Genomic DNA, 12,490 nt, shown 5'->3' on the forward strand with positions numbered 1-12,490 from the left:
CGTTTCAACATTTCACCATCCAACCTCATCTTCACGATTAACCAAAAGTGGCTGAAAAGAGAAGTAAAATAAAAGCTAGCAACCAATCAATCAAAAGCAACTCTCCACTTACGCCATATTTCACAATATCATCAAATACACATCTTTATTTTGCTAAGATTGCTAGCTATCCCCCCCCCCCCCCCCACCGAGATAGAATTGATACGTGACACATCCCTATTTAATTGCATCGATACCCTTCGGAAAGAAGGACTAGAATGTTTCCCTAACACAATGTTGTAACATTATCTCCCGCATTTGTTACTACGGGCAACTCATCTCCCGCATTTGTTACTACGGGCAACTCATGGTTCAATGCATGTGCACGTAAAATCGATCCGTTGTCAGTTTATGTTTCTATGGTAATAAGGAAAACAGTCTCGATAACAAAAGGCGTATGGATTTTTCTGCTGCATTTCTGATTTCAACGGAGCAGTTATCGCTTGAGTTCCGAATCGCTCTTGGAAACTGAATATGCCGACAACTGTTTACGTCACATGCTCGCTCTGCGAGAAGGAGATAAATTCGGCGGAGATGGACAGTGACCGCCTCAACTGCGAAAAACGAGAAGTTCAATGCCAGAGTGACTGTGGTGATGATCGGCAACATCATAACAATGTCTGCAAGGAACAAGAGGTTGCTCGTCATCTGTTTTCCACGGAAGATGTAGACAATCACAAACAACAGTGCTTTGTGAAAGTTACCGAGAATGAAACCAAGTCAAGTTTTCCGGAGGAGACCACCTTTGGAGTCGAGAACAGTCCCCCACCAACTGCATGCCCGAAAAGTGACCAGACCGTTGACAAATCAGAACCTCCTGTGGTGTCATGTGACAATTTTTCAAAGGAAGTGGAAAAATCCAACCTGTGTGACAAGCGTGTGCAACGTGAGATCCTGTGCGTGTTTTGCGACGAGAAATTGCTTGAAACAGAACACTACGACTCCTGTGCGTTCATGCCTATACGCTGTGTCAATGACTGTGGGAAGAAACTGCCAAGGAAAGATCTCAGCGAACACATTGAGAATGAGTGCCTCAACACGGTGATCGAGTGTAAATATTGCAAGAAGGAAGCCAAGAAACAACTGCTGGAATTTCACCACTCGGAATGTCTGAAATTCCAAATTCTTTGTCCTGAGAGTTGTGGTGTTGAAGTTATAAGAGAAGACGTGGAGGCGCATTTGGATGAAGAATGTCAGAAGCGATTTGCTCCGTGTGCTTACAAGAAAATACAGTGTAGCTACGAAGGTTTTCCTGCAGGGATAAGGCAACACGTGAAGGAAGAGACGCAGCATCACTTGGAACTAGCGAGAAGTGCCATCGATAAGCTCTGTTGCAGAGTTGAAAGTCTTGAAGGGAAATTAGAGAGAGAAAGGACAATAAATGAAGAACTGCAGACGAAAATAAATGTACTAAACAATGGGAGTTTCTTATGGAAAGTGGGAGGCATAACTGAGGAGATAGAAAAAGCTGAGAACAGTATTAGTCACGTGATTTATAGTCCCCCATTTTACAGCAGTAAGCACGGGTACAAATTAAGAGCCTCGATAAGATCACGTGTTTCTAGGACTTCCTCGGAAAGGCAATTAAGTATTTATATTGAAATAATGGCGGGAGAATATGATTCCATTTTGAAATGGCCCTTCACAAAAACTGTGAAATTTAGATTAGTTGCGCAAGCAATGAAGGGCGAGGACATTGTTCGTTGTTTAAATTTCAAATATTATAACCTTAATAAACCCAGGGAAGGTGAAGTAATAATACAATGGACGCCAATTATTCTCTCATCCGAAGAACTCAAGAGCAGAAATTTCATTGTAGACAATGCAATTTTCCTTCAATTTACTGTGGAAGAAAGTGCATAAAGTTGAAAACACCATACACGCACACACACACGGTCCCGGGTTCGAATCCTGGTCTGGGCATGGATATTTGTTAGTGTCCGTTCATCAATTTCATCTTATCATCACTCATCTTCATCTTCGCAAATTAGCCAAAAGTGGCACAAAGGCAAAGTAAAAGAAAGCAAATCAATCAATCAATTAATAATTTCTGTGATGAGCAGTGTATCGCCTTTGGTATAATTTATCCATGGAGAAAGTATATTCTGTCTGATTTATGGTTTGTGTGCTTAATCATAATGAATTTTAACTATTATAATACCTGTGAACAGAATGAACAAGAGATAGAAAAGTGAGGAATCAATTGAGTGCTTATAATACTAAAATATAGAAATTTTGAAGTAGCGGAAATAGAAGAGAACGTAACAGATTTTTTTTCTGTGTTGGTAGAATGACACACTCCTAACGTACTGTATGGTGGGGTCTCATACTGTATCACATTTATAAGATTTCCATTTTTAGTTTTGCTTGAATACTACCTATAGTCAGTGGCGAAGCGTAGAGTTCCTAGCAGGGTAGGCACAGAAGTGCGATAATTTCCATTAGTTGCTTAAATCTGTAAAAAGAAAGGGGGGGGGCTATGTGTGGTTCAATGTCTCTCCAGACCGCTTCTTTACTTGCCAGTGGCGTGACGTTTTCAAAAGTGTTGTTACCGGCCATCAGTACGATAATTATGTCTTAGACGTTCTCCTCCCACCTACCAGATGTCATCGATTTAGATTTTTGTTCACTTCTGGTCTTTTATTTGTTTGTATTTTTTCAACCCTTGATTTATGCACACACCTCCAGAAAGAACTACCAAATCATGAGACATCGCGAAAATCCAACGAATAGTGCTCGAGCCCTGTTGTCAATTCTTCATCACTTTTTTCTAAATTTATTTATTTATTTTGCAATTGAGGTGAAAAGGGCTAGAAAAACCCCATAATTTTCGGGGCAGTCTGACGTTTGTGCCGTGAGCAGACGACAGAATTCCGCACTTTTAGCGACTGTCAGTTTGGTATGTTCTATTGCAGCCAACTTAGTTTCTTTAGCAAGACTTCCTCGCACCGAGGAAAACACCATTGTTATCTGTTGTCTAACTAAAGGAATGGTTGTAGTTAATTCCAGTCTTGGCTTTCTAGATAAATGAATTTCTGACACCTGTATGTGCAAGTAAACATAATTTAAATTTTGAATATTTTCGTCTCACTTGTTGTGCTCTATGCTAATCGTGACGATGAGAATGTATGGAGAATGAATTAAAGATGATCAGGAAACATTGACATGACCACAATTAGGTCACCTGGCTTCGTAACGTGTTAGGATGACGACTACGGGGCTTTCAAGAAAAAAACATAAGTAAAGGTGACCTCTCTCATTCAGTGTGTATAGTTCGCATCCTAGTTTGTTCTACCCCTTGTGTTAGTAGACACCTTTATGTGATAATAGAACATAGGATTCTTGTTTGGGACCCGGCAACACGACAGGTTACTATGTAACATATAAACAGGTTATAATAAATTTAGTTGCTTGAGAGAATAGAATTTCAATTTTAGGCGCAATTTAGCTCTTTTCTGCCAATCCAATGTGACAACACTGGCATGTTCCGCCAGACCTGAAACAGACATGGCCCGCGCAATAACCCCATAACTCTCTTTGTCCTAAACCCAAAAAAGTCTTCCCTTGCATTGTACTCTCCTTGACCGCCCACTTCTCTTGTTATCCCCTCAGCAAACGAAACTGCCTACCTCTTCGCTTGTGTGGCTGCATAAAAAATATATGCTTGTAATATTTATTCAACGACAGTGTTAACGCATTAAATAACGTTTCAACAACTTTGAATTTTTTTTAAAATATTTTGCTGTCACTTGCCACTGCTACTTGCAAAAGAAAATATAGTTGAAAACATTTTAGAAATGATTGTTATAAGAAGGAAACATGAAAGACCAAAAGTGGGTCCTACCTTACTGATGATTACATCTTCACTCAATTAAGAACTCGATTGTTCTTGTTGGTCTTGCATTTCAGTCCAGCACTTTTTGCATAAATCTGATCGCTGCACACGACACGAATCACAAACAAAGCTCTACCATCACGAACCTCGCGCGCCGAGCCAAGCTCCCTTCTAGCGTCGTGAGCAGGAGGCAAGTTTTCACAGAGGGGGAACGAGCGAGGAAATCCCCGTTCACGATAAAAATAAATTATTCTATTCCCAGTGAAAGTAAAACTACTTTGTAAATATAAGGCGTAACTATCATTTTAATTTACGTAATTTGGTATGAAGACTTACTTTACAAATATAAGTTCTTTGGACTTTCTGTTTACGCTACGGTGTTGGGTGAATCGACAAGACCATCAGCAACGAAGTCAGAACTACAATACTCCGTAATTTTCAATTTCACTTACACTTGTCGATGAAAGGAAGGAAAACCGAAGTTTCGTACAAAATATGGAGAATGTGTAAGAAATAGACGTCTCTCTGCACGAACACAGGCTAATGTTTATAAAAAATGCTAGTACACTACAAATTTCCAACCCTGGCGGAAATGCAGTGTTGCTGATATTCTGTTCGTCCTAGTGTGTGACACCGCGAGGCCGGCCTCAGGAGCACGTTATAAGCATACGTACAGTACTCGTAAGATTAGACTTCCCGCATATACGACCGTAGGACGGAATGTGAAGAGAAGAGGCCCAGGCAAATGTGCCTCACTCCGTGGAAAGTTCGTATACTGGACAGGGTTAGAATTTTTCTGTAATTATCATAAATGAAAATTCCAAAGTTTTCCATTGCATTACATATGTTTTGACGAAATAAGTAAATACACCTTTAAAAGAGTAATGGTGTGGGTAGGCCCGGCCTCCTGGCCTCATAGGACGCTTCGCCACTGCCTATAGTTACTTTTATCAAACATTGGAAATTTTTGTTGTCTGGTTTCATATTACACAAATTATCGAAGAGAATATTAAAAATTATTGCTTGCTCATTGTTAAACCTATATCTACAAACTACATTACATAAGGATTCTCATTCAATGGAACAAATATAAGGAGAGTATATTGCATTCCTTCTTCTCTCATAGCCTAGTAAGGTTTTGAATTTAAACCTCGAAATAACAAAAAGAAACCTGAATTTTTTGAACATATGAAGCCTCAATTGCGTTTATTAAAAGTTTAAGGATGAAAATCCCTTGCTTGTTTCCCCTTGGGATGGCCAACAAATATGGCGGCCGTGAGGTTTCTCTTGTAGCTAACTTTGTGGTAGAGGTATGAAGTTCCAGTGTACATAATTTGGTGGGTTATTGTCTATAGATGAATTAATTAGCAGTTTGACATACAATGTGTCAATTATAAACGTGGTGTAAAAGCTATCTTTGGTTAAAAAGAAGGGGGAATTCGGAAAAATATGGATGATTTAATTTTAACCATGATTGTCTTGAAAATATCAGCAAAATAGAAAAACAAACAGAAAATCCGTACCACTAGGATATTTTGAAGAGAAGCAAATTTTGGAAGTTTCCATATTTTAATAAACACGTTTGACTGATGCCGTGCAAGAAGTTTTCTGTCTCTTTTACTGGTTTTATGAAATATTTGCACAAAATGACGTTGGTGAACAGGCAATTTTGTATCAGTTAGAGGTAAGAACAAATCATAGAATGGTAATTTTTAATTATGTCCCTATTATGCAACTGTCTACTAATCGTAACGATGAGAATGGATGATGATTAGATGAAATTGATCAAAGGACCGCATTGTTATCTAAAGTCATTTTCCTTGAGAGATTCTAGAGAAGAAACAAATGACAAGCGACATGATTTTGTACAGTTTCGTCTTGTGGCCATCTTACCGTAAATGCTGTAGATTGGTTTAGTTTTTGCAAGGGATCAAATTTAGCTATAAATTATTTTAGCAAGTAAATTCACCTCACTTAGTAGTACCACAATTAACTTATTTATACAGCATTCTGTTTCAATGTCTGTTGAATTGGTTTAGTTTTTGCAAGGGATCAAATTTAGCTATAAATTATTTTAGCAAGTAAATTCACCTCACTTAGTAGTACCACAATTAACTTATTTATACAGCATTCTGGTTCAATGTCTGTTGAACTGTATATTGGAACCAAAATGCTGTATATAGAAGTGAATTGCTCCACTACTATGTGATGCGAGTGTACTGTACACTATGTCAACCTTTTTTCTCCGCGTACCCCTAAAGAAACTTTTCCACTCAAACGTGTACCCCTCCCTTCCCCGAGTTATCCTTAATTCAGATTATACATAACTACATCTAAAATAAATTATGCAAATCATTACCTATTGAATTATATAGTTTTACTATAAAAATGAGAATTATAAAATAAATAAAGGAAAATTACGGGTATAGCAAAAAAATATTATGAACTTTAATATTTCTTACGTGTTAATGAGATGGCTGAGCTTGTTTTCTGCACACCAGCTCCTCGATTGTCTTGTCTTTATACTCGTTATGATTGGTTACTAAGGGTCTGCGAAGGAGGGATGGTTTCATAGTTATTCGATAAAGTTTGATTACAAATAACGCAGAGGGGAAGAGGTGGATCACACATATTCGATACAAATCTATATTTAATGTAAGATTCATTGTAATACCTGTATTTCACATTTTCGACTTTCTCGTAGATGGTTCAACACTATTTTCACTGATATCCGGTGGAGGAGAAACCGATTCTGCAGCACTTTTCACTGTCGGTGGTTCAACACTACCGCCACTTTCACTTGTCTTACTGATTTTACGTTTTCCTCTTATAATGAATTTATCCATGATGCAACAAAAGCTAAAATCACCACACTAATAACAAGAAACTGAACGTGACTACGTATAAAGAGGGAGAGACGAGACACAGTCACGAAATAACACTGAACTCCCCTTTCTCTCCCCTCTTCCCTCCCTCTCTTTCTTTCTCCAGTCCGCAACGTACATTCACAAACACTCCCATTATTGTCAGCATTTGAAACAAACAATTCAAATACCATTCGGAGCATGATTAGCAATGAGCGCAGCTGCAAGATTTCATTGTTGCAAAGAGTAAACAAAAGCGATTCTTGGAAATAGAGGATAATACAAGTTCTGAACATAATAATAAATCAGAGTTAGAATCCTTTAGTCTGGTGGTCGGTGGGGGAGTAAAATGAAATCCTCAATCCATCCCTTTTTATATTTACTTTGAGGAAAATGTTGACAAAGAAATGTCTATTTTCTTTGCTTCCCTTTATTACATTTTCAAGTTATCTCTGTCAGAAACAGTTTTCATTATTTATAATTATTTTAGATTGTGCGTACCACCTAAAAAGTCTTCGCGTACCCCCAGGGGTACGAGTACATCAGGTTGAATACCACTGCATTATAGTGTACCTAGCCTAGCCTCAAATACTGTCAGACACTATTTTGTGAATAACTTGAATATGATTCAATATTTTTAAAATTTCTTTTAATATGTTTCTTTTACCCATAAATGGCACCAGTCAATTTTCAAAGTGTCCTCCTTTTGCTTTCACACACGTTCGTAGTCTGTCTTAAGAGCACGTATAGTCCCAATGAGAAAATCCCCCAAAATTTGCACAGCACTGCTGCCATCAAGGAACACTTTAAATTTGCAATTGTAAGATGCCTCTTCTTGCAGAAAATTCATCTAGCACTGACTACAGTTTGTAATCCAGTGGATTGAGATCAGGACTACCGGATGGCCAATCTGCAGTGGACAAGAAATCCAACCCACCAGTGACTTGTTTTTAAAATCGTTTATACATTTCATGCATTTACTGTACTGATATGCATAGTTCTTCTATTTTGTTATGAACTTTTACATACCTTGTTTAAGAAAAGTATTAAAAGTTGGGAGGAAATTCTAGCCATGATCTTTATGTTGTGTGACGTCTCACATAAAACTAATTTTTGGAATTATGATACACTGTGGAACCATTTAGTATTTTTAGTTTAAATGGTAGAATATGAAAACGCGAACTGGTTCCTGTATTTTACAGCCTTTCTTTTTTATTTAAAGCATTTTCCGTCGTTATTCACTTCGAAAATTTACAAGGTGGGTTATATTTAGGTTATTCACAAAATAAAATAATAATAAATAGATCTTGTAACTTGAAATGATCTATCTAATTTGCATGGAGTCTCCTCACATCGTCAGAAACATCAGAAGAAATTTCATCTTACAGAGCAACCCCCCCCCCCACGACTTTAACCCCCTTAAGAAGAAGCATGAATATCTTTCATGTACATCGTCCCCTTTTGCTCTGTAAGGCCGGGCAGTGTACTTCACGACATATTGGAACTTTCCGGGTACAGTCAACGACCCAAATGTGTTGAGACCCCCTCCCCCTGTGGATCAGCAACCTGCCACACCACCTGTGAACAGTTTCATTCTACCAGTGGCCATGTTTAGTGTTCCCCTTCCTGGGGTGACCGTGGCGTCGCAACCCCCGGACACTTTTCATACTGTATGCAACGGCACGGTACACCTTCCGTTTTCGCATGCAACCAGCGTACGAAATATGTCGCCATACGATGTGTGCCGGAAATATGCAATGGTGTCTGCTGTGAACTTTCGGGGGCCTATCATAAATACCTCCCCCCCCCCCCAGTGCCCGCCATTGTACAACGCATATTTTGGGGCTTCGAAACACTACTTGGAGCGGCTCTCCATGAACTACCCTGTGTTCGCCCGCCCCACTGCCAAAGTTTTTTTCATCTGACCTGTGCTGAACAGTATTCCTGAACTTTCCACACCGGGATTCGAACCCAGTCCCCCAGTGCAATTGTGATTGGTCCAGGACCGTGCATCTCCCGGAACAGTGCTTCGTACCCCTGGACTCCGGGGTTTGAGTGTATCTGGATTGCCCTGCCTTATGACTTCGCAGGTCATAGTGTGCCCACATTAGTGTGCTACGAACGTCAATAGCAAGTGAAAATTTATTCTTCAATTATATTCTTCTCTTCGTGTGGTTGCGGGTAGCCAATACTGCGTGTGTTGTTTCTTTTATTGGCTTCAGTGCATCCATGTCAATGCCGCGCAGTCCAGTGGAGATTGGTGTTTACCACGGTCTTTTTTGCTCTCGCCTCGAACTGTCAACCTGAGAAGGCGGGAGACTGCGAGCATACGGCCTCAAGGTTTCTCACGGCTTACGTTCGGCGTTTAGTTAGCAGTTGTTCAGATGCCATTACCAATCTCTCCGAGTTGTTATGCGAAACGCAGAAGCCATTCGCATGTCTCGGGTTACGATCCAGTGTGATGAACTTTTCCGCTGACTCCGCGGACCTGCGAACAACACTTGCTATCGCATGTTGATATACCGTCAGCATCTCTCATTACGAAAGACTCTTCCAGCGTGTGGCTAATGAAAACAAAGACTTTATTTCAGCAGCCAAGCTTGAGCTTAATTCTGTTCCATTTAATTTTCGGTGAAGGGTCTCCGACATTTTTTTTTATTCTTTTATTTTATTTTATCTAACCTTTTTCATGTAATAAAAAACCTTTTAAATTTTGGTGAATGGCAGAAGGTTCAATTTAAACTTTTAATGATTACAATTTCAATTTTAGAAATTGTCTCGCAAGAGGGGTGTCGTACCATACCCGTTCGATTAAGAAATATTGACCCTGGCAGAACTTGTCAGCTCCTGCTCAGAAATGTGTAGGGTAAGCCTTTAACAGGAAATGGTAAGAACACTGGCCTTTGGCAAGAGGTGACGAGAGGCCAAGCGAGGGTTTAAATAGGTGCGCATGAGAGCGACACGAGGTCCTTTAATCTGGAATCATCGGAGAAGCAGGAGCTACTGGTCTTATTTCTAAACCGAACAGGGTAAGCTAGTCTACACCCATTCTGCCATTTGCATTGCTCACTTCAGTCTAAACCGAATCATGAGTCTATTTTAATGATAAGTTAGATATTTGTATCTGCCCGTTCAAGGCTGTCTCTACCATCAACTAGTACTAATCGGGAGGCGCAAGTTACATCCCCATATAAGATCCCCGCGTTCAGGTTGGAACGCTACGTCAAAGCGCGTAGTAGTAACGTCATCGCTTGTAATCAAGGTGTCCCAGGTTCAATAGCTGGTGGAGGCACATAATGATTCGGATTCCACTTTAAACTGTACGTCCAGTCCCGTTTAACCTTCTGTGCATAAAGTTGACTAAAAACTCCAATCAAAACCGAAAAGGCCGAAATGCAAGAAATGACGACAGTTCATACAATTTTCTTCTCAAAATTACTTCTCTCCGCTTGCAGTGTATAAAGGTTAACCCCAAGTGAGGTTCCCCAAGTTACATTTTGCAGACTATCGAGGCACTGGTGTCTGGCCTCTCACAGCCAGTATAATCGAACGTGGGGCCTGTGTTGTGTTCTGTTGTAATTGTCTATTCATACGTCTCAACATTTCACCATCCAACCTCATCTTCGCGATTAGTCAAAAGTGGCTCAAAAGAGAAGTAAAATAAAATATAGCAACCAGTCAACCAAAAACAACTCTCCACGTACGCCATATTTCACGATATTATCAAATACACATCTTTATTTTGCTAAGATAGCTAGCTATTCCCCCCCCCCCGCCCCACCCTAGAGAGAATTGATACCTGACACACCCCTCTTTAATTGCATCGATACCCTTCGGAAAGAAGGACTAGAATGTTTCCTAACACAATATTGTAACATTATCCCCCGCATTTGTTACTACGGGCAACAACTGACGTCATGGTTCAATGCATGTGTACGTAAAGTCGATCAGTTGTCAGTTTCTGTTTCTATGGTAATAAGGAAAACAGTCTCGATGACTAAAGGCGTATGGATTTTTGTGCTGCATTTCTGATTTCAACGGAGCAGTTATCGCTTGAGTTGCGAATCGCTCTTGGAAACTGAATATGCCGACAACTGTTTACGTCACATGCTCGTTCTGCGAGAAGGAGATAAATTCGGCAGAGATGGACAGTCACAGTTTCAACTGCGAAAAAGGAAAAGTTGAATGCCAGAGTGGCTGTGGTGATGATCAGCAACATCATAACAATGTCTGCAAGAAAGAGGCTGCTTCTCAGTTGTTTTCCACGGAAGATGTAGAAAATCACGAACAACAGTGCTCTGTGAAAGTTACCGAGAATGAATCCAAGTCAAGTTTTCCGGAGGAGACCACCTTTGGAGTAGAGAACAGTCCCCCATCAACAGCATTCCCGAAAAGTGACCAGACCGTTGACAAATCAGAAGCTCCTGTGGTGTCATGTGACAATTTTTCAAATGAAGTGAAAAAATCCGACCTGTGTGACAAGCGTGTGCAGCGTGAGATCCTGTGCGTGTTTTGCGACGAGAAATTGCTTGAAACAGAACACTACGACTCGTGTGAGTTCATGCCTATCCGCTGTGTCAATGACTGTGGGAAGAAACTGCCAAGGAGAGATCTCAGCGAACACATTGAGAATGAGTGTCTCAACACGGTGATCGAGTGTAAATATTGCAAGAAGGAAGCCAAGAAACAACTGCTGGATGATCACCACTCGGAATGTCTGAAATTCCCAATTCCTTGTCCTGAGAATTGTTGTGTTGAAGTTATAAGAGAAGACGTGGAGGCACATTTGGATGAAGAATGTCAGAAGCGATTTGCTGCGTGTGCTTTCAAGAAAATACAGTGTAGCTACGAAGGTTTTCCTGCAGGGATGAGGCAACACGTGAAGGAAGAGACGCAGCATCACTTGGAACTAGCGAGAAGTGCCATCGATAATCTCTGTTGCAGAGTTGAAAGTCTTGAAGGGAAATTATCGAGAGAAAGGACAATAAATGAAGAACTGCAGACGATGATAAATGTAGTAAACGATGGGGATTTCTTATGGAAAGTGGAAGGCATAACTGAGAACAGTATTGGTCACGTGATTTATAGTCCCCCATTTTACAGCAGTAAGCATGGGTACAAATTAAGAGCCTCGATAAGACACCACATATGGGAATGCGGCTTAAGAGTTTATATTGAAATAATGGCGGGAGAATATGATTCCATTTTGAAATGGCCCTTCACAAAAACTGTGAAAATTAGATTAGTTGACCAAGTAACGAAGGGCGAGGACATCGTTTGTTGTACAAATTTCAAATGTTATGGCCTTTATAAACCCAGGGAAGGCGAACGTAAACTAATAGTACAATGGACGCCAATTCTTGTATCATCCGAAGAACTCAAGAGCAGAAATTACATTGTAGACAATGCAATTTTCCTTCAATTTACTGTGGAAGAAAGTGCATAAAGTTGAAAAAACCATACACGCACACACACACATGTGTATATATATATATATATATATATATATATATATATATATATATATATATAATTTCTGTGATTCACGCTACGACGCCAGAGGTCCCGGGTTCGAATCCTGGTCTGGGCATGGATATTTGTTAGTGTCCGTTCATCAATTTCATCATATCATCACTCATCTTCATCTTCGCAAATTAGCCAAAAGTGAACAAAGGCGAAGTAAAAGAAAGCAAATCAATCAATCAATTAATAATTTCTGTGATGAGCAGTGTATCGGTACTGGTATAAATTC

At 39.9% G+C, this 12,490-nt stretch overlaps 2 protein-coding genes across 2 annotated transcripts; both read left to right on the plus strand.

Moving 5' to 3' along the window:
• Positions 1-513: 513 nt before the first annotated feature.
• Positions 514-1,902, plus strand: LOC145980892 (TNF receptor-associated factor 4-like). The gene has a single exon (XM_083113977.1). The coding sequence runs from the start codon at positions 514-516 to the stop codon at positions 1,900-1,902; it is 1,389 nt and encodes a 462-aa protein (XP_082970103.1).
• An 8,920-nt stretch (positions 1,903-10,822) lies between these two features.
• LOC145980893 (TNF receptor-associated factor 4-like) lies at positions 10,823-12,184 on the plus strand. The gene has a single exon (XM_083113978.1). It carries the CDS (start codon positions 10,823-10,825, stop codon positions 12,182-12,184), a length of 1,362 nt encoding a protein of 453 aa, XP_082970104.1.
• The last annotated feature ends 306 nt before the right edge of the window (positions 12,185-12,490 follow it).

Source organism: Lepisma saccharinum, chromosome 28 (assembly GCF_977018435.1).
Source record: "Lepisma saccharinum chromosome 28, izLepSacc3.1, whole genome shotgun sequence".
Taxonomy (NCBI): domain Eukaryota; kingdom Metazoa; phylum Arthropoda; class Insecta; order Zygentoma; family Lepismatidae; genus Lepisma; species Lepisma saccharinum.

Bases quoted from the DNA above. Each gene is read 5' to 3' on its own strand.
- LOC145980892 (XM_083113977.1), top strand. From the start codon at position 514: ATGCCGACAACTGTTTACGTCACATGCTCGCTCTGCGAGAAGGAGATA.
- LOC145980893 (XM_083113978.1), top strand. From the start codon at position 10,823: ATGCCGACAACTGTTTACGTCACATGCTCGTTCTGCGAGAAGGAGATA.